The sequence below is a fragment of the Dryobates pubescens genome, chromosome 39 (genome assembly GCF_014839835.1).
Source record: "Dryobates pubescens isolate bDryPub1 chromosome 39, bDryPub1.pri, whole genome shotgun sequence".
Taxonomy (NCBI): domain Eukaryota; kingdom Metazoa; phylum Chordata; class Aves; order Piciformes; family Picidae; genus Dryobates; species Dryobates pubescens.
Genome location: NC_071650.1, coordinates 1928666 through 1951205, shown reverse-complemented (window position 1 = coordinate 1951205; position 22540 = coordinate 1928666). Strand labels below are relative to the sequence as shown.

Genomic DNA, 22540 nt, shown 5'->3' with positions numbered 1-22540 from the left:
GGGGACAGGAATCAACACCACACAAACCACAAACACTGATCAGCACCTTCACAAACCGAACAGAATAGCAGGTTGAAGAGCATTTTCTTTTTCCATTGTCATCTTAACGCAGCCTCTGTTCCTCTTGTCATCACCTTGGGAAGAGCTGCCACAATTCAACCTTCAGCTCTTGCCATTCAGCTGGATTTGAAGCTTGGTTTCCAGAGCAGTAAGTGTTCTCATAGAGGTTTTTACCAAGCATTACTGAGATGCTTAAACTCTACCCTTCACAATTTTCACTCTAATTAAAGAGAGGAGCTCAGGGCATTAAATGCTTGGGGGGTGGGAAGGGCAAAAACTCCTCCTCAGATTCAACTGGCTATAGGCAGCCTTCTAGCAGGCTCTCAAACAGAAGAAATATGGAAGTATTCAGGCCACCATTTTGTCTGCAATTATTAGGACCTCACTACACTCCATTTGCAAAGAATAGGACTTGATTTGGACTGGTGTTCAGAAAACAAACCAAAGCTTTCATCAGAAGGCAGAGCACATTTGAGCTATACAGCACACATCTCGAGTCCAGAGGAGGGCCAAAGAGATGACCCAAGGCCTGGAGCAGTGCTGCTATGAAGGCTGAGGGAGCTGGGGGTGTTCAGCCCAGAGAAGAGAAAGCTCACAGGAGACCTTAGAGCTGCCTTGCAATAGCTGAAGGGATCCTGCAGGAACCCTGCAGAGGGTCTTTTCCTGAGGGTGTCCAGAGACAGGCCAAGGGGGAATGGTTTGAAGCAGAGGAAGAGCAGGGTCAGACTGCAGCTGAGGAAGAAGTTGGTGAGACTCTAGAACAGGCTGCACAGGGAACTTGTGGACGCCTCCTCCTCTGAGGTCCCTTCCAACCTGAGCCACGCTGTGATTCTATGAGTAATAAGAATAGGGTTTGATACCTGGAGCCCTTTTCCCTTGAAAGGCACCCAGAATTCCAGGGGAAAGCAGCAATTCATCTACAGCACTGAAACAAGGCACGTCTGTGTGTGCAGCCCGAGCTGCCACTTTCATCTTGAATGCAGTACCAATAAGCAGGGGGTTTCAAAGGGCTCTTGTTATTAGTATTTATAAACCCCAGTGTTCCATTCCTGTGCCCCTGGGGGGTTTCAATTTCACGTGACAGCAACACCCTGGACTGCCCTAAGGGTTTTACACTTCGTTACTCACAAATCAGCCCAGCCCTAGACCAGAAAACACAGGGACAATGCCAGCAGAGGCCAAGACCCCCCTCCTGGGGAAGAACTTCTTCCTAACATCCAATCTGAATCCACCCATTTCTACTTTTGTACCATTCCCCCTAGTCCTATCATTCCCATCACATTTATTGAACCTGCAATTTTCTCCTCAGGGTGAAGATCATTTATTCTACATTTATATACTGGGGGAAAAAAAGGCCAACCAAACCAATCAAATCAAACCACAACATTTCCCCCCCCAACAACAAAAACAGCCAAAAAAATGCCCATAACATAAAACAATAATAATAAAACTAAAAAAAACCACACAAACAAAACCCAGAACTAACCAAACAAAATGAAAACCAGGAAAAAACAACATAAAAACCCCAAACAACAAAGCCCCCCCCCCCAAGCACCTCAAAAACACAAAACCTCAACCAAACAAGAAACAGACCCCCCCCCTCCCCCCCCAACCCTTAACAAAATAAACCCATCAAAAACCAAAACCAACCAACCACAACAACCACCACCAAACAAACCTCCCCCAAAAGGCAAAGCTCAAAAAGCAAACAAACAAAAGGCTGGAGAGCTGACAAACAGAGAGGGACCTGGGGGTGCTGATTGACAGCTGCCTGAACATGAGCCAGCAGTGTGCCCAGGTGGCCAAGAGGGCCAAGGGCATCCTGGCCTGCATTAGGAATAGTGTGGCCAGCAGGAGCAGGGAGGTCATTGTGCCCTGTGCTCAGCACTGGTTAGGCCACACCTTGAGTCCTGTGTCCAGTTCTGGGCCCCTCAGTTTAAGAAGGACATTGAGAGGCTTGAAGGTGTCCAGAGAAGGGCAACAAGGCCTTGAGCACAGCCCTGTGAGGAGAGGCTGAGGGAGCTGGGGTTGCTTAGCCTGGAGAAGAGGAGGCCCAGGGGTGACCTCATTGCCCTCTACAACTACCTGAAAGGTGGTTGGAGCCAGGAAGGGGTTGGTCTCTTCTGCCAGGCAACCAGCACCAGAACAAGGGGACACAGTCTCAAGCTGTGCCAGGGGAAGTTTAGGCTGGAGGTGAGGAGAAAGTTCTTCACTTGAGAGTCATTCATCATTGGGATGTGCTGCCCAGGGAGGTGGTGGAGTCCCCATCCCTGGACGGGTTCAAGAGGAGATTGGATGTGGCACTTGGAGCCATGGTCTGGTCATGAGCTCTGTGCTGACAGCTTGGACTCGATGATCTTTAAGGTCTCTTCCTGATACTGTAAAACCAAAAGCTCTTTTTTTTTACCTTTTCAATCTGAAACCAGCAGCAAAGCACCAGGTCTTCTTCCTGACTTTTACTGGTGGGCACATTTTTTTGCTGGGCCCCCACTAGAAAATCCCAAGCACGTCCCTTGAGACTTGCTGCCAAAGGCTAAGCGCCTGCAGCCCAGACCGCTGCCGGTTTCGCTGGGGCAGACTTTTGCCTTTCCAAGCACATTTCCACAGTTGGTTCAGGAAAATAACACCAAGAGTGGTACCCAGCAAGAATGCCTCCAAACAGAAAAATCAAGCCCTTAATTCAGAGCTGGGCTGACAGCAGCACTTGGATTATGCCCAGGACCCATTCACGCCACGCTGGCTCAGGAGCACGTTCAGAAACAGGAGAGATCTGGAAGTTATCTTTGCCTACCTTGAGCATACAGAGTAAGAACGGCCTGAATGGCAACATACACCCCAGAAAACTGGTAGGTCTCAAACATAACCTGCAAGAGGAATGCAAAAAAAGAATTAATGTCTAAAAACACCTTGGGAATTTCAGAGGTGTCTGAACAGTGCATTTCAACAATTCTGTCATTTCAGTTCATCATTGTTTTTGCTAATCAAAGATCACCTTCCATCAAGTGTCCTAACTCAGACTCTGCATGAAGATCAGCAACCTGCTTTAAGGCAGCAGGACAGAGAATCATAGAATTGTCAGGGTTGGAAGGGACCTCAAGGAGCAGCCAGTTCCAACCCCCCCTGCCACGGGCAGGGACACCTCACACTGCAGCAGGTTGCTCACAGCCACAGCCAGCCTGGCCTGAAACACCTCCAGGCAGGAGGCTTCCACCACCTCCCTGGGCAGCCTGTGCCAGTGTCTCACCACCCTCCTGGGGAAGAACTTCTTCCTAACATCCAATCTGGATCTCCCCATTTCTACTTTTTTCCCATTCCCCCCAGTCCTATCACACCCTCAGAAGTCCCTCCCCAGCTTTCTTGGAGCCCCCTTCAGATACTGGAAGGCCACAAGAAGGTCTTCTCGGAGCCTCCTCTTTTCTAAGCAGTCCCAACTCCCTCAGTCTGTGCTCACAGGAGAGGTGCTCCAGCCCTCTGACCACCCTCATGGCCCTTCCCTTGGCACATTTGGTTCTAGACCTTACCCAATGACCTAAGACCAGCCATACAAACTATTCCACATCCCTTCAGCATCCCCAGAGCATGCTCACACAGCAACTCCTGCAGCTTTGTGAGGGGCAGGCAGTACTTTAGGTCAGCCAAATACTCCACTCGAATGAAACCTCTGTTAAAGGTGTATGCCCCTGCTGGAGTGGGTCCAGAGGAAAGCCACAAAGATGCTCAGAAAGCTGGAGAACCTCTGCTGTGAAGACAGGCTGAAAGAATTGGGGCTGTTCAGCCAGGAGAGGAGAAGGCTCCAGGGAGACCTTAGAGCTACATTTCAATATCTGAAGGGGAGCTACAGGAAGGCTGGGGAGGGACTGCTCAGAAAGGCTGGGAGTGCTAGGCCAAGAGGCAATCAGGAAGAAGCTCTGCACAAGAAGAGCAGTGAGACACTGGCACAGGCTGCCCAGGATTGTGGTTCCATTCCTGGAAACATTGAAGCTGAGCCTGGCTGTGTCCCTGTGCAGCCTGCTCTAGCTGGAGGCATCCCTGCAGAGTGCAGGGGGGGTGCACAAGATGCCATTTGAGAGTCCCTTCCCACCCAGCACAGCCTGTGAATGTATGACCTTTAGGCTTGATGAAGTTCAGGCACTTGGTTTGCTTCTTCATATCAAGCCCTTGCAGACTTTGGACAACTGCAGACTGTGTTGCAGTCATCCCTGCAGGCACTCAAGGTCAAACTTGAGGGGGCCCTGAGCAACCTGATCCAGTTGGAAATGTCCCTGCTGACTACAGGGGGACTGGACAAGAGGACCTTTGGGGGTCCCTCCAACATGATGCATTCTGTGATTCTGTGTTGCAAAGACTGAAGACTCCTTACACAGAGGGGTGCTGAGCAAGTCCAGTGTCACAGGATTGTTCTCTGCACCTGGGATACCTTCTTACCTCCTTTAAAGCACAGCAGATGACAAACTACCAGAGAAGTGAAAAATCCACTACAACTGACATGATACAGGTAATAATGTCTCCAGAGAGGGAGACTCCACAACCTCTCTGGGCAGCCTGCTCCAGGGTTCTGTCACCCTCACAGTGAAAAAGTTCTCCCTTCTGTTCCCATGGAACCTCCTCTGCTCCAGCTTGCCCCCACTGCCCCTTGTGCTGTCATTGGCCATCCCTGAGCAGAGTCTGGCTCTGTCCTCCTGACACTGCCCTGCACATCTTTATCAACAGCAATAAGGTCACCCTCAGGCTCCTCTGCTCCAAGCTACAGAGCCCTCAGCTCCCCCAGCCTGGCCTCACAGGGAGATGTTCCACTGCCTGCAGCAGCTTTGTGGCTCTGTGCTGGACTCTCTCAAGCAGTTCCCTGAGGTCCTTCTTGGGTTGAGGGGCCCAGAACTGGACACAATACTCCACAGCCAGTCCACAGGTCCTCCACAGCCAGGACCCAGCAAGCCTGGGTTTGTTTCCCATGCTGCATCCCACCCAGAAATCCCCTTTAGGGAAAATCAGTTTTAATGTGGTTTGTTTTCAGGGGGAGCCCAGAACTGGACACAATATTCCAGATGTGGCCTCACCAGGGCAGAGGAGAGAGGGAGGAGAACCTCTCTCGACCTGTCACCTTTATAGGCACAAAATGTCCACCTAAACCAATCATATTACAGAACAGTTTCCCCTCCAAACAGATGACCTCTGACTGTTCAGCACACAGAGAAGTTTAGTTGTTTGCTGTTCTGCAGCCTTCTGAACACTCCTGCAGTTTCCAGGATCAAACTCATTAAACCCTAGCTACTCCCACAGCTCCAGTGAAAGAGCTAAATACTTGCAAAGAGAAAAGAGAAGACACCTGACAATTTTAGCATTCTGAACTAGAGGACCTCCTCTCTTAGGACAACCTCATTTTAAAAGGCTGTCCTGAATCAACCCCCTGATCCTTCAAGTCAAGGTCATTATTTCATAGCTGTATCAAGCACACCACAAAACCCTTGGGAAGCCTCATGCTGCCTTTCTGGGGAAGGTCAGTGACAAGTGGGAGTTCATCTGGGGTCTGCCCTGGGTCTGGTGCTGTTTAACACCTTTGTCTGTGACATGGACAGTGGCACTGAGTGCACCCTCAGCAAGTTTGCTGATGACATTGAGCTGTGTGCTGTGCTGGACTCACTGAAGTGAAGGGATCCATACAGAAGGATCTTGACAGGCTTGGGAGATCAGCCAGTGCCAACTGCATGAGGTTCAACAAGTCAAAGTGCAAGGTCCTGCATCTGGGTTGGGCCAACCCCAGGCACAAATCCAGGCTGGGTGCAGAGCAGCCCTGAAGAAAGAGGCTTGGGAGTGTTGGTTGCTGAGCAGCTCCCCAGGAGCCAGCAGTGCCCTCCTGCAGCCCAGCAGGCAGCTGTGTGCTGAGCTGCAGCCAGAGGAGTGTGGGCAGCAGGGCAAGAGAGGGGATTCTGCCCCTTGGCTCTGCTCTGCTGAGACCTCACCTCCAATCCTGCCTCCAGTTCTGCTGTCCCCAGCAGAAGGAGGACACAGAGCTGCTGGAGTGAGGCCAGAGGAGGCCACAGAGATGAGCCAAGGGCTGGAGCAGCTCTGCTGTGAGGACAGCCTGAGGGAGCTGGGGGTGTTCAACCTGGAGAGGAGAAGGCTGCAGGGGGACCTTAGAGCTGCCTTCCATTACCTGAAGGGGCTACAAGAAGGCTTCAGAGGGACTGTTTCCAAAGGCCTGAAGTGACAGCACAAGGGGCAATGGTTTGAAATTAGAGCAGAACAGATTTAGATTGGATGTGAGGAACAAGTTCTGCACCAGGGGGGTGCTGAACACTGCAACAGGTTGCACAGAGGTAGTTGAGGCCCCATCCCTGGTGATACTCAAGGTCAGGCTCAACAAGGCTTTGAGCAACCTCATCTAGTAGAGGACATCCCTGATGACTGTGGGGGGGTTGGACTGGATGACCTCTGGAGGTCCTTCCCAGCCCCTAACATTCTGTGATTCTAACAGCACTGAACACTTACATCAACTGAAAATAGCTATGATTGAAGGGGGGGGAAAAAAGTGGTGGTGGTGGGGAAACAACTAAACTTTTCAATCTGGTCAAACATTACTGCTCTTCAAAATCAGCCTTGTCACATGGTGCTAGAGCTGAACACTTTCCATCTGATGACCTACATTAATGCAAGGTTCAGATGGAGTTTAGGTCACCCAGGGCAGCACTATGAGACACAGGATTCAAGAGCCAGGCTTTCCTTCTTAGAAGGCTTTCATTGATAATCCCTAGCCTTAACCAAAGATTAGGGAATTGGTTGTCATCACACCCTTGTCTCAGCTACCTCCATCTGGTAAGCATCATCTTGCTCAAGCCTCAATCTCCTCTGAATCATTACTGGCTTACAGGAATCCATATAATTTAGAGTAATTAACAATGATCTCACACTAAGCAATCAATGTATCTTAAACACAGAGAGATAAGCATGTACTGTGTTCTACTGCTGCTATGGCCAGACAGGAAGCCTGCTTACAGCTTTTGAATGAGGCTGGCTTAGAATCAAAGAATTGTTTTGGCTGGAAAGCTCTTTAAAATCATGGAGTCCAACCATGCTCTAACAAGGCTGGGGGGCTAAACCGTGACCCTCAGCACCCCTGCAACACCTCCAGGGATGGGCATTCAACCACCTCCCTGGGCAGTCTGTGCCAGGGTCCAAAAACTCTTCAAGTCAAGAAGTTTCCTCTAATCTCCAACCCAAACCACCCCCTGGCATAACTTGAGGCCACTTCCTCCTGTCCTACCACTTATTACTAAGGAGAAGAGACTGACCCCCGCCTGGTTCCAGCCTTCTTTCAGGCATTGTCAGAGATTGAGAGCTCTCTCCTCAGCCTCCTTCTCTCAATACTAACCCCCCCAAATTCCCTCAGGTACTTGGTTGAATTTAACCATAGCAGCCCTCATGACTATACCTGAGGGCAAATTTTGGTTACAAACCAGAACTGCTTTGCTTCAGAGCTCCAAGAAGTTAAGATCCCTCAGCAATGCCTCCCTGACAGCACAGCCCAGCTGCTACCGGCCAGCCATACCTCCACGATCTTCTCCCTGTTTTTAGTTGGATTCATGGGGGGTTCTGTGAGCAGAATTTTACAATTCTTTGTGTCAATGTTAAGTTTCTCTGGTCCAAAGGTGTAGTCCCAGAGGTGCTTCATATCATCCCAGTTCCGGACGATGCCATTCTCCATGGGGTAGTTCACTTCCAGCATCGAGCGCAGTTCGCTTGCTTCATCACCCACCATCAGATCCTGCAAAGTTGTGAGAGACAGACACCTGTCAGTGCTTGCAAACTCTGCCAACCACCACCACCTTCACCTCCAGAGCTGCTGCAGCCTCTCTCCAGAGCTGTGTTCCTAAAGCCCACATTTTAGTATCGCTTTCAGGCGCTTAAGAGAAAGAGAGGAACCTATTTCACTTCGTACTGCAAGGTGGTGGGGACCCATCCCAAACCTCTCCCAAGAATCAGCTTTGGGAGTTCCTGTTACAGTTTACAGCTATTCCCCTAGTTTAATGTCTTCACTGCAAATAAGACTTTTCCAGAGGCTTTGAGTCTAAAGAATAAACAATTGTAGGCATCAGACATCAAATGATGCAAGATAAATTCTACCACCCCATTGGTTCCTTGAAAGTCTTCTACTTTGTACCACAGATTGCTCTCTTTTCTCCTTGCCTCTCTCTTTGACCCTGCTGCTGCCAGAATAATCTCTTGGTTTGGATCTGTGTGTGTGAGGTGCATGGAGTGGGGGGAAAAGGGGGAGGCAGTCAAAAGCAGGCGAGCTGCATGCAGCCTCCTTTGGGACCTGTGTGTCCAGAGGGGTTGCAGGGGAGGGGGGAGGGGGGAAGAGCTGAATTACTGCACACTGGGGGGGTGTTTATCTGATTATCTGATGTTGTTGAACTGTGACTAGATGTAAACAGACCCTGTATGTGTTTATTGCCTTTTGTAATTGCATATTTAGTCCATTTTTGTAAATGGAACTTCATTTGGCTTCCAAAATTCTGAGCTCATGTGGCAAATTTCTTCTGGGGGATAAACCACCTATTGGGGGGAGGGAGGGGACAAATCCAGCCCACAACAATTCCATTCTCCAGTTAACCTTCAACTGAGAAACCCTGCTACAGTTAGGCACCACAAAGACCTTTAGAAGTGCAGATGTTTCTCCACTGACACCTCCAAATTTCTTCTACCAAATGCTGCTCTAAAAGGCTGAGATGCAAACAAGGGCAGGAAGTGGGACTGGCAGAGGGCTTTCCCATGCATGTTGCAAACTTCTGTGCACAACACCAAAAGAGGAGTAATGAGTGGTGAATGAGCACACTCAGCAGGAGTAAGGGCATGTAAGAGGGTCTAAGCTCCACTTTAGACATGAAAAGAAACAGTGAGTTTTGTATTGTCTACATCCACAGAGTGTGAAGAGACATCCAAGTATAAAATACACCCTCTGCAGTCCCATGCCCAACAGCCCAGTACCACATTCTTGCACACATCCAGCCACCCAGTGCAGACTTTGCACAGTCATTTCACACTGATGGAGCAATTGGTTTATTGAAGTTAGTGAGGCAAACATTGCACATTCAAATTAGCAGCATCATTATCTTCTCCTTTCCCACCGATTTCCCAGGGCAGGTGCACACAGCAGCATCTGGAGTGCTGCAGCTGCTTCATGGAACTCCTGGAGAGGGTTCAGAGCAGGCCAGGAAGATGATCAGAGGGCTGGAGCACCTCTCCTATGGGGACAGGCTGGGAGAGTTGGGGTTATTCACCCTGGAGGGGAGAAGACTCCAGGGAGACCTTAGAGCAGCCTTCCAGTACCTGAAGGGGGCTACAGGAGAGCTGGGGAGGGACTCTTTACAAGGGCTTGAAGTGACAGGATGAGAGGGAATGGATTGAAGCTTGAGAAGGGCAGATTTGGACTGGAGATTAGGAAGAATTTCTTCACAGTGAGGGTGGGGAGACACTGGCACAGGCTGCCCAGGGAGGCTGTGGCTGTCCCCTCCCTGGGGATGTTCCAGGCCAGGCTGGATGAGGCCTTGAGCAGCCTGGGCTGGTGGGAGGTTGTCCTGGCAGCAGATGATCTTTAAGGTCCCTTCCAACCTAAACCATTCAGTGAATCTCATCTTTGTTTCATCCCATACAGCCTCTCCTGGCTTGCTCATATGAGGCCTAGAAAAACATCTTTCTAGGTGCCATGACCACTGTCTCTGTACCAGCATCACATTCACTTCACTGCAAGACCCCAGCTGCTGAAGACACAAACACATCACCACAGTCAGTTACTGGGGCACAGATACCTTCCCAGTGAAGGTTACTCAACCTGCTGCTCGATGCCAGGGGGGAAAAAGATGCACAACAAAAATAACAAACTAAATGCAGAGCCTGGCTGCTAACAGCTTAGGAAGCAACCTAAACAATTAACTGCTGAGTTGGCAACAAGGAAGTTAATTGGAAACAGCTGAAAGCAAACCACCTCCCTGGGCAGCACATTCCAATGGCAAATTACCCTTTCTGGGAAGAACTTTCTCCTCACCTCCAGCCTACACTTCCCCTGGCACAGCTTGAGCCTGTGTCCTCTTGTTCTGCCACTGATTGCCTGGGAGAAGAGACCAAGCCCCACCTGGCTACAACCTCCCTTCAGGCAGTTGTAGAGAGCAAGGTGGTCTCCCCTGAGCCTCCTCTTCTCCAGGCTAAACAATCCCAGCTCCCTCAGCCTCTCTGCTCAGGGCTTGTGCTCAAGACCTCTCCCCAGCCCTGTTGCCCTTCTCTAGACAGTGTCTCAACATCTTCCTTGAACTGAGGGGCCCAGGACTGGACACAGGACTCAAGGTGTGGCCTAACCAGTGCTGAGCACAGGGCAGAATGACCTCCCTGCTCCTGCTGGCCATGCTATTTCTGATGCAGGCCAGGATGCCATTGGCTGCCTTAGCCATGTGGGCACACTGCTGGCTCATGTTCAGCTGCTGCCAACCAGTACCCCCAGGTTCCTCTCTGCCTGGCTGCTCTCAGCCACTCTGACCCCAGCCTGTAGCACTGCATGGGGCTGTTGTGGCCAAAGTGCAGAACCTGCCACTTGGACTTGTTAAATGCCATCCTGCTGGACTCTGCCCCTCTGTCCAGCCTGTCCAGGTCCCTCTGCAGAGCCCTCCTGCCCTCTAACAGATCCACACCTGCCCCCAACATGGTGTCATCTTCAAACTTCCTAACGGTGGACTCTATCTCCTCATCCAGATCATCAATAAAGACATTAAGCAGGATTGGGCCCCACACTGATCCCTTTAAATCCTTTTTAAACAAAGTCTAAAGGGCAGAACAATTGCTCTCAAGAGCAAACATGCAGACTTAGGAGGTGAAGAGGGAAGAAAGCACAACTGAATTTGCAGAGAGGAACCCATTCTCAGGGCAGTCAGTGTCTCCCCTGTTTGGCTACTTGGTAATTTGTGCCTAACTGAAACCTGTAGGTTGTTTCAAGCTTTTGGTTCATCAAATGTTAAAGAGAACAATTTCTAGCATCAAAGACTCTGTGCTCATGCTGCTCCTTAGGAGTTATTCTTACACCTTGCAAAAATACAGATCAGGTAGTGTTCAGAAGCAATAAGAGAGTCTCATGAATTAGTTGCTGGTAAACCAAAGCCATCCAAAACAAGTAAGGATTAAAATGCAGGACAAACCAACAAAGAGCATCAAAAAGGATGTCACAGCTACCAGACCAAGCAAAAAGGGCACAGAAACAGCACAGGGGCACCTCACTTACCAGCTTTTTGTTATTCTACTTCAACAGGTCAAGGGAGGTGAAGAAAGAAGGTAGAAGCAAGAAAGTCAGAAAAGGCCTACATGAAATTCTCAAGGTATTGTAAGCAGACAGTGGAAAGAGGCTGAAAAGAGATGCAAGTACAACAGGGAACCATCTGAGTTAGTTTAGTTAGGGCCAAAGTAACACTTCTAATCTGAGAGCCTGAGAACTGTCTCTTTAAAGGAAGCTGTCACCACCTGGTTGGACCTGCTCATATGAGGGATCTTTTCCAAGGGGGCCTACAAGAAAGCTGGGGAGGGACTTTTGAGGGTGTCAGGGAGTGATAGGACTGGGAGGATGGAGCAAAACTAGAAGTGGGGAGATTCAGATTGGATGTTAGGAAGAAGTTCCAATGGCCACTCTCTCTTTCTGGGAAGAACTTTCTCCTCACCTCAAGCCTAAACTTCCCCTGGCACAGCTTGACATTGTGTCCTCTTGTTCTGGTGCTGGTTGCCTGGGAGAAGAGACCAACCCCCACCTGGCTATGACCTCCTTTCAGGTAGTTGTAGAGAGCAGTAAGGTCTCCCCTGAGCCTCCTCTTCTCCAGGCTAAACACCCCCAGCTCCCTCAGCCTCTCCTCACAGGGCTTGTGCCAGAGACCTCTCCCCAGCCTCACTGCCCTTCTCTGGGCACACTGAAGTGTCTCCATGTCCCTTCTTATTTCAAGCAAAACAAGCCCAGCAATAACTGAACTTTTGTGTTCATGTCCTGGAGATGGTGATTATGAGTGAGGGAAAAAACAAAGCAGGCAGCTACATTCCTGCTGCTGGCTGGAACAGGAATCCAACAGGAAAAATGTGGCCAAAGTAACTTGAAACTGGCAACTCAATGGATGGATGATAACCACTGTTTTGATCAGCTTCCAGACTCTACTCAGAGAGCTGCTGTGAATTCCACTTGACAGGAATGACAGCTTTTCTGAAGAGTTTTGAGAAGTCAAACTGCTAATCCTCTTGCCAGCTTCCTTTACTTGGTTTTGAGTTTATCCCCCAAGAACTGGCAGCAAATGGCTGGGATCAAGCTGTGGCACAAACCTCATCTGCTAAGACACCTTCCTTTTTTTCAGGAAGTCTGCAAGAACCTCCCAAAGGAACACAGCACTCACACTTAACAAGTCTTCCTACTGCATTTTATCCTACTGGGATAGTATCTGTGGCAGGGATTGCTTCTCTTTTCCTCAAGGAAAAGTGCCCAGTGATTGTAGGCAGATGACATAAAACTTCAGGGAACTACTGGAGGGCTATGAGGAAGGGACTGGAGCACCTCTCTCACAAGGACAGTCCTGGGGCTGTTTAGTCTGGAGAAGAGAAGGCTGAGAGGTGACCTTACCCTTGTCTACAAACACCAGCAGGGTGACAGTCAGGAGGATGGAGCCAGGCTCTGCTCAGTGATGCCCAGTGATAGAATGAGGAGCAACAGATGTAAACTCAACCACAGGAAATTCCACTTCAGCATGAGGAGAAACATTTTTCCTGGGAGGGTGCTGGAGCAGGCTGCCCAGACAGGGTGTGGAGTCTCCTCTGGAGACATTCAAAACCTACCTAGAGGCATAGAGTAGTCCAGGCCAGAAGGGACCTCCAAAGCTCATCTAGTCCAATGCCCCTGCAGTCAGCAAGGACATCCTCAACTAGATCAGGTTGCCCAGAGCTCTGTCAAACCTCACCTTGAATATCTCCAGGGAAGAGGCCTCAACCACCTCCCTGGGCAACCTGTTCCAGTGATTCACCACCCTCATAGTAAAGAACTTGATCCTAACATCCAATCCAAATCTGTCCTTCTCTGGTTTGAAGCCATTGTGTTTTATCCTGTCCCTGTAGGTCTTTGCAAACAGTCTCTCTCCATCCTTCCTGTAGCCCCCTTCACATAGGTGCTGGAGGCTGCTATTAGGTCTCCCTGGAGCCTTCTCTTCTCCAGGCTGAACACCCCCAGCTCCCTGATCCTGTCCTTGTAGCACAGGTGCTCCAACCCCCTGATCACTTTTGTGCCCTCCTCTGGATCCATTCCATCAGGTCCATGTCCTTCCTATGTCGAGGGCTCCAGAGCTGGACACACTACTCCAGGTGAGGTCTCACCAGAGCAAAATGTGACCTGCCCTAGGTCTGCTTTGCAGAGGGGTTGCACTCAATCTCTGGAGGTCCCTTCCAACCCCTCACATTCTGTGATTCTTCAGACATCAACCAGCTCATGTTCTCTAAAACACAGTCATGTCATCCATGCTCAAGCAGAAGATGGGCAATGCATGCAAAATTAGAGCTGACTGGTTCTTTCACCCTGACCTCACAGCAGCTACCCACTCTGACCTCTTGTCAACTTTACCAAGACCACCATGTTCATGTCAAGTACAGATCTGAAGCATCCCCAAGTGTTACCAAAAAAGGAAGATGTTTTCCCTCTCCTTATGAAAACTTCTCCCTACTGCAAAGGGAAAGATCTCCATCCTTTCAACCAATCTGCTGCAGCTGACACAAGGTAAGAGGCACTGCAATATTGAAAACCAAAACAAAAAAGGAAAGGAAAAGCTCCTTTTGGAAAGGTCTGACATCCTTCAGCCTCTTGAGTTCCTACTGCAGCCTCTTTTGAGCTCCTAGTATGGCCTTCTGCCAACCCCACTGACTTTTGAGGGGCATTACAGAAATCAAGCTCTCCTCCTTGCCCACAGGTTCTGAAAACAAGGACCAAGACTGGGCAGAGTTGTGGTTTTTTTCCTTTCTTTCTACTCAACTGCAGCTCAGAATCCACAGGGAAAACAAAATTGAAAGCCTGCCCATGTGTGGTTCTTCCTGACCGTCGCTGGCCTAAGTGAGAGCTTCTGCAGTTGACAGTGCCCTGGGCTGGGAGGGAGCATCCAAGGGCATCCTGTGCAACCCCCCTGCACTCAGCAGGCATACTTCCAGCTAGAGCAGGCTGCACAGGGACACAGCCAGGCTGAGCTGCAGGGATGGGGCCTCAAGCCCAGCCCTGGGCAGCCTGTGCCAGTGTCTCCCCACTCTCCTTGGGCACAACTTCCTCCTGAGGGCCAACCTCAAGCTGCCCTGCTCCACTTTCAAACCCTTGCCCCTGGGCCTAGCACTCCAAGCCCTTCTGAACAATCCCTCCCCAGGCTTCCTGTAGGTCCATTTCAGATATTGAAATGCAGCTCTAAGGTCTCCCTGGAGCCTTCTCCTCTCCTGGGTGAACAGCCACAAGTCTTTCAGCCTGTCCTCATAGCAGAGTTTGTCACCTCTCGCTTGCGTGTCACCACCTGCTTCTGCCTTGCTCTCAAACTGGAGCTGGCACAATTGCCTAGTGAGGGAGTCAAACCTTCACCTGACAAAGAAATGAGCCCAGCTGGATCAGCTCACTGAAGTGGCTCACCACACAACTTCACAAGCAGTGCAACCAGCACCAGCTAAGGATGTGTGGCTTCAGGAGGCAGGATGTGACCACAGTAGGGCCACGACATCTACTGAAGCCTGTACTGCAGAAGCAACTGCTGACATCAGAAGTGCTGTTCTGTAACTACAAAATAAAGGGAGAAACCATAGCTCCTTAGACTTCAGAAAAACACTCTCAAACAGCTGCCCACCCCCATTCCAAGCTTGGAATAACATCCCAAGACAAAGTAGCCTGAATACAGCCTCTCCATCTCTCTTCTCCAGCTGGTGTGGAGTACCTTCACCTACCACCAGCCACAAGAAAAGCCAGTAGGAACACTGAAATGCAAACACAGCCCAGGTTAAACACCTCATACAAGATCAGAGATGATCCACTGTAAGCAGAAAGCAAGCAGTATATAAAGACCTGGAAGCCACAGCATCTCCAAATCCAACAGGACACTTTGGTGACAAACATCAACAGCTTCTGTCTGATTTTGGCCTTCTAATCTTGACATCATTCACATGCTGGCATTTGAAGCCACTTTTTTTGCCCAGAACCACTCAAGCCCTGCCTGCTGCCACCTCAGCTGCAGTATCTGAAGACCTCCAGTGCTTTAGATCACTCTTTTAATGACTTTGTCATTTGTTAGCAGGCTGAAACCCGACACGGAAATAAACCAAGAGACACTGAAACAGCACAAAGGGGAACTAAGGGGGAGGGGGGAAACCAAAACAACCCACACCAATTTGTCAGACATTCTGCAAGTCAAAAGCTGCCCTAAAGTCTTTTATCTGTCAGAAAGGAGTAAGAATGGGAACAATTTACCTTGATTTCGATGTTCCCCACTTTAGCAGTTGATCTTATGATGGGTCTGCCAACCAACGCTGGGAAAATGTGCTCCGGGAAATTTGAGCCTGCATAGCCACACTTCACGAACTGGAAAGGAATAAAGACTTGCATTAAAACAGGCATGGCTTCAGCTCCCCAACAAACCTGCCTGGGGGTAAAAGAAATGGAAGCAAACATCAACGTTTAAAAGCATGCAGCCCACTGGAAACTGATTGGCTTTACAACTTCACACATTTCAGAGGAGGTATGGCTCCCTAGAACGGAATGACAGGTTTAAATGGCTACATACATGGAGAGGTCTGCACAGAGTCCCTTGTTTGAATCTGGAATTCCTGACAATCCATTGAGAAACAAACAAAAAAAAAAAGGTGGGGGAGAAGCTGGACAGGAGCCAGCAGTGGGCACTGGCAGCACAGGAGGCCAAGGGCAGCCTGGGCTGCATCCAAAGCAGTGTGGCCAGAGCTGGAGAGAGGGGATCCTGCCCCTCTGCTCTGGGGAGACCTCACCTGCAGGGCTGTGTTCAGCTCTGGGACCCCAACACAAGAGAGACCTGGAGCTGACAGAGAGGGTGCAGAGGAGGCCACAAAGATGCTCAGAGGGCTGGAGAGCCTCTGCTGTGGGGACAGGCTGGGAGAGCTGGGGCTGTTCAGCCTGGAGAGGAGAAGGCTCCAGGGTGACCATAGAGCTGCATTTCAATATCTTTGGACTCTATTGTGTCACCAGTTCCTAATCCATCTCACTGTCTGTTCTATCCCACACTTCCTGAGCTTACTCACAAGGATGGTATGGGAGATAGTGTCAAAAGCCTTACTAAAGTCAAGGTAGACTACATCCACTGGTTTCCCTGCATGTACCCATTCTGTTACATCATCACAAAAGGCTATCAGCTAAGTCAAGCATGACTTCCCCTTGGTAAATCCATGCTGACTACTGCTGGTCATCATCTTCTCTTCCAAGTCCCTAGAGATAACCTCCAATATGAGCCACACCACCATTTTTCCAGGGATGGAGGTGAGGCTCAGTGGCCTGTAGCTTCCTGGAACCCCTTTTTTGCCCTTTTTGAAGGCTGGAGTGACACTGGCTTCTCTGCAGCCCTCAGGCACCTCACCTGTCTGCCAGGATTTCACAAGAAAGAGGGAGAGTGGCAGACAGACAATGAGAATGCAGCACTGCTAGAAAGGCAGAAGTGGCCACAAGCATTTCCTGATCATGCTACCTGACTACACCAGCAGACTTTTCACAGTATCACTAAGGTTGGAAGAGACCCCAAGGATCAAGTCCAACCTGTCCCAACAGACCTCACAACTAGACCATGGCACCAAGTGCCACATCCAATCTCCCCTTCAACACCTCCAGGGACGGTGAGAGAGGATGGAGTGGAAGATCTTCCTCACGAGGAAAGCCTGAGGGGGCTGAGGGCTCTTCAGCTTGGAGAAGGGGAGCCTGAGGGTGACCTCATTCATGTTTATCAAGATGTGCATGGTGAGTGCCAAGAGGATGGAGCCAGGCTCTGCTCAGTGATGCCCAATGACAGCACAAGGGGCAATGGGTGGAAGTTCCATGGAAACATGGGGAAAAAGCAGTTTACTGTGAGGGTGACAGAACACTGGCACAGGCTGCCCAGGGGGGTTGTGGACTCTCCCTCTCTGGAGACATCCAAGACCTGCCTGGAGGTGTTCCTGTGTGATCTGCTCTAGGTGATTCTGCACTGGCAAGGGGGTTGGACTGGATGATCTTTCAAGGTCTCTTCTAACCCCTAACATTCTGTGGTTCTGTGAAACCTAAGACACTTCTCTCTTCCTCACAGAAGAGTCTCCAAAATGTTCAATTAAGCATCATGAACTGCAGTGATTTGGAGGAGAAGCAGCAGCTTCTCTTTTTCAGTGCCAGACAAGAAATACAAGCTGTTCTTTCCACTCTCCATTTGAAAGCTTCTAATACAATTTAAATATAGCATCCTTTTTTTTTCCCCCCTCCTCCACCTCTTCATGTGCACACTCCTTGGAACACTTGCTCCAGTAATTTCAGTACAATGGCAAGGCATACACCACACATCCTGCACAATAACCACGGAATCCTTTCAGATGGAAAAGACCTTTCGGATCATCAAGCCCAACCATGCTTTTAAGGACAAACATGCAGTCTCTGCCAGGTCATCCACAGACTCTAAAAGCACTTTATTCCATTTGGCATTCAAAACAGATTGAAATAAAGCCACCAACACAGGTAAAGTGTCACAGAGTAATTCTTGGTTGGAAAGGGCCAAAAGGATCATCAAGTCTGACCAGCAGCTAACTCTGCAAAGGCTGCTGCTCAACCATGTCCCCCAGCACCACATCTCTGCCTCTCTGGAACACTTGCAGGGACAGGCATTCAGTCACCTCCCTGGGGAGCCTGTTTCAGAGCCTGAGAACCCTTCCAGTGAAGAAGTTTCTTCTAATATCCAACCTTTAGGCTATAGCCCTCTTGGTGCAACTTGAGGCCACTTTCTCTCATTCTGTCACTTCTCACTGGGGAGATGACCAACCCCAACCTCCTCTACAAGCTCCTTTCGGGTTAACACCGATGCTCAGTGAATTTATACACCCTCCTAAGCAAGCCAAGAATTCAGTCACAGATTGCATTGGCTTGGAAGGGACCCTTGAATGGCACCTTTTGTCCAACCCCCCTGCACTCAGCAGGGACACCTCCAACTAGATCAGGCTGCCCAGGGCCACACCGAGTCTGATCTTGAACACCTCCAGAGACAGGGCCTCAACCACATCCCTGGGCAACCTGGTTCAGCATTTTCCCTCTACCATCCCCCTTCATTTTTGCAAGCAGTTGATTCAGGATGTTTGAACAGCAGCTCCCCAGCTTGCCTGTGGGCATGCCCACCTCTGTAAGAAGTTTTACCAAATATAGCTGCTGCTCCGTTTCGCTGTGGTTCACACTGACTCTTTCACTTCCTACTGAGTCACCCAACAGAAAGATCTTGCATCTCTAAAGTCTGCTCTCAAACAATGAGGAAGCTCTAACACAGCTCACATGTTGACACGTTTTAAAATGAAGACTGACATTCTTGCCAGGTCCCTCTGCTTGCTTCTTTCCCTTGATGCAGCTGTCAAGCAAAAGCCCTCAACACAATGAGAGCAACTTTACAGGCCACTGAGGAACTGATTGTTTGTCCTATAAGGGCAACAACATCCACCCCTAAGCCTGTGAGGTGCTAGTGGCTGCTTCCCTCCCACAGCACATGTTGCAAGAACTTCCTTCTAGTACCTCTTCCTCAAAGAGTGTTTGCAACCAGACACATCAGAATCATAGAATTGGAAGGGACCTCAAGGATCAGCCAGTTCCAAGCCCTCTGCTGCCACGGGCAGGGACACCTCACACCACAGCAGGTTGCTCACAGCCACAGCCAGCCTGGCCCTAAAAACCTCCAGGCAGGAGGCTTCCACCACCTCCCTGGGCAACCTGTGCCAGTGTCTCACCACCCTCAAGGGCAAGAACTTCTTCCTAACATCCAATCTGAATCTCCCCACTTCTAGTTTTGCTCCATTCCCCCCAGTCCTATCACTCTGTGACACCCTAAAACATCCCTCCCCAGCTTTCTTGTAGACCCCCCTCAAGATACTGGAAGGCCACAATAAGGTCTTAGAAGTCCTGCTGCAGCACAACAAGAGCAACAGATTTCAAAGACAAGCCTAAAGCCAAAACCCACATCTCATTCTTCTAATATTTTATGTAATATTTCTGACACCTTGCAAGAGATTTCATTTCCATCATGGCTTCAGTATGACACATCACAGCGGATCAGAAATCACTCTGACAAAGCAGCTCCTCTTGGCCAGTCAGGAAAAATATCTGCATCAAAAAGCTTAACAATGCAGGACAACTTGAGAATCTCAATATGCACTTGGAGCTTCCAAGACTTACTGGATGAAATTTTCTTCCAGTTTAATTACCCCAATTCTGATTTAATTATTCCAATTCATAGAATGGCTCAGGTTGGAAGGGACTTCAGAGATCATCTACCCCAACCCCCCTGCTGCTCAAGGCCTCATCCAACCTGGCCTTAAATACCTCCAGGGAGGAGGCATCCCCAGTCTCCCTGGGCAGCCTGTTCCAGAGTCTCACCACCCTCCTACTGAAGAACAACTTCCCCAGCTCCAGTCTGACCCTGCTCTGCCTCAGCCTCAAACCATATCCCCTTGTCCTACCTCCAGATATGCTCAGGGAAAGTCCCGCTGCAGCTATTGCAAGGCAGCTCTAAGGTCCTCCAGGCACCTTCTCTTCTCCAGGCTGAACATCCCCAACTCCCTCAGCCTGTCCTCATAGCTCCAGCCCTTGGATCATCTTTGTGACCTACTCTTGATTCACTCCAGCAGCTCTGTGTCCTTCTCATGCTGGGGACACCAGAACTGGAGGCAGGATTGGAGGTGAGGTCTCAGCAGAGCAGAGCCCAGGGGCAGAATCCCCTCTCTTGCCCTGCTGCCCACACTCCTCTGGCTGCAGCCCAGCACACAGCTGCCTGCTGGGCTGCATGAGCACAACCTAAGTTTGAGTTCACTGAATTAACAATCATTTCTTGATGCTCTGCTCTCCCACACAGTGAACTCTGTGGCCAGGGTAATTCCATACACAGGCTACTTCTGCTTGAAGGCCAAACCCAAGCTGAAGCGACACAGAGCCCTCCTTGTAGCACTGCAACAGCACAACGAAGGCACCTTCTAGTGCTGGTTATTTATATCCTACTGGTACACTTCATAGAGGAACAAAAGAAAGGGGGGGGGGGGGGGAGAAGGTGTAACTGCAAGACATCTCCTGATTTAAAAGCAGGCACAGATCCATTACCCTGCCCAAAATCCAGCAGACTGCTGCCCCAGCCCTCACCTTACTGGGACCAGCCAAAGCACAGCACTGCTGGCAAAGTAAGCATTTGACAATGCAATGACTTATTGCTACATGAAGGAGCACACTACAAGGAGGAAGTTCTACTTTTAGGGGTGCTTTTTGTTTGTTTTTTAACATGGCCAGGTTGGATGAGGCCTTGAGCAACCTGGTCTAGTGGAAGGTGTCCCTGCCCGTGGCGGGAAAGTGCTGGAACTGGATGATCTTTAAGGTCCCTTCCAATCTAAATCATGCTATGAATCTCTGAGTATTAAACAATGCAAAAAACCCCTAACCCAACACAAAAGCTTCCACATCCCTTTTGTGAGAAGAAAATGGGAAATGCCTTCTTTTCCCTTCCTCTTTTGCTACATCACTGTATCAAAAGTACCCAAAGGGTCCAGACCCCAGCCCTCTTAAAGATCATTTTTGCTAGAGGAGATAAAAAGGAGAAGGCATCACAACTGTCAAACCCCACAGCCATCAAACACAACACACATCCTTCTAACCACTCCAGGTGCTAATTGGAAAACCCTCTAACTCAGGAGGCATCCTTTGTCTCAACTATTCCCTCCTGAGCCTGGAAAAAGAAATTTCTTCTTTATACCAACAGTTTTCAAATAATAGAAATTGGGGGAAAAAACCCAACACCACTTCCTCCTCTTTTCTTTTTTGCCATCCAAGAGATCAGTTGTGTTCACTCTCCAGATATTGCCCTGCTGGGGGATTGCTAAACCAAATTACCACGGGGAAATGTCTCTTTTTCCACCCCCCCCACCTCTTTCTTTTGCTTTAAAATGGTATCTTGGCAACTTCCTTCCAAGCTGCCTCAAAGCCTGCGTGCCAGTGACCAAAAGGATGAATTTCTATAGCGGGTGCCACCACGCTGAATGAAGGCAGGAAAAAGTCTTTTCCCAAACCAAAACAGAAGAAGAAAAACCTTTGGGGCTCTCTTAATTAAGCCAGAAACTTAAAAAAAAAAAAAAAGGGGGAAAAAAAAGCCAATTTGGACTGTGCTACAGATTAGGAAGATATTAACAAAAAAGACGCTGCTCCATTGTAACCTGTGGCTGAAAAAAATATCCCCAAACAACGCCCCCCGCCCAAAACTCAAACAAACCCCCATTTCCCTACAACTGATAATCCTGCGTGGTGAGGACACATCCCTGATTGCTCGATACAGAATGTGCTCGTTCAGGATTTTCCCTGAAAATCGGTATTTTTGGTTAGACGTTCTCGTTGATGCAGAGGAAGGAGACAGTCGCAGCAAGCAGCAAAACGCCGGGGGGAAGGGGAAAGACGGGGGCGCGTAGCACCACCTCCGTGCCCCGGACGTAGCACCCCTCGACGGTAAAATGGGCTCAGCCGGTTTAGAAAGAAGCGAACAAACGAGAACCCGCCGGGATCGGAGTTTTCTCCGCGCCGGGCTCTCCCCGCCCATTCATTCCGCAAGGCCCGCACGGCTCCGCCGCGGGCCGGGGCGCTGGCGGAGGGCGGCGAGGGCCTCGCTGGCCCCGAGCAGCGCCTCGGAGCCGGGGTCGGGGATAAAACGCGGCTGGGCGCGGTAGCGGCGACGGCGGCAGCACCAACAGGCCGGGCGCGGCCCGCGGGCGTGCCGGCAGGAAGCCGGGCCGGGGCTGGCGGGGGGAGTCGCCCTGCTTCCCCCTTCCTCCCCTCCTCTTTCTCCGGCGGCAGGGCGGTTCCCGGTGCCGAAGCGACTCACCCCGGTGCCGTTGTCGCACACCACCACCTTCCTGCCCAGCGTGTCCATCCCGGCGCGCCGCCGCCCTGCACCGACAGAGACCCAAACTCGGCCGCCGCTGCTACTGCCTCCTCTTCCTCCTCCGCCGCCGCCCCAGCCCCCGCGCCGCCGCCGGCTCCCCCCACGGCCCGCGCGCTCTGCCGCCCGCCGCGCGCGCACGCCGGAAGCCGTCAGCGCTCGCCACCGCCCAATCGGCACCGCGAGAGCCTCTCCACCACCTCCCACTCAGCGTCGCGACAGCTCTTCCGCTGCCCAATCAGCGCCGCGACAGCTCCGCCGCCGCCCAATCGGCACCTGGAGAGCCCTTCCGCCGCCGCCCGCCTCTTTCCCCTCCGTCCCGC

The 22540-nt window shown here is 50.4% G+C and overlaps 1 protein-coding gene across 2 annotated transcripts in view; it reads right to left on the bottom strand.

Annotated features, from left to right (window-relative positions):
• Nucleotides 1–22314, bottom strand: part of ACTR2 (actin related protein 2) — a 28165-nt gene extending 5851 nt beyond the window's left edge. Inside the window, exons 1-5 of one of the 2 annotated variants that reach the window (XM_054177215.1) lie at nt 22161–22314; nt 15542–15652; nt 11321–11335; nt 7604–7819; nt 2852–2924 (exon numbers count right to left, since the gene is read on the bottom strand). In XM_054177215.1, coding sequence (XP_054033190.1) covers nt 2852–2924; nt 7604–7819; nt 11321–11335; nt 15542–15652; nt 22161–22208 — 463 coding nt within the window. In that variant the 5' untranslated portion in view covers nt 22209–22314. Of the gene's footprint in view, nt 1–2851; nt 2925–7603; nt 7820–11320; nt 11336–15541; nt 15689–22160 lie in introns of those variants that run through there. The other variant, XM_009901622.2, reaches the window with a different exon arrangement.
• Nucleotides 22315–22540: the final 226 nt, after the last annotated feature.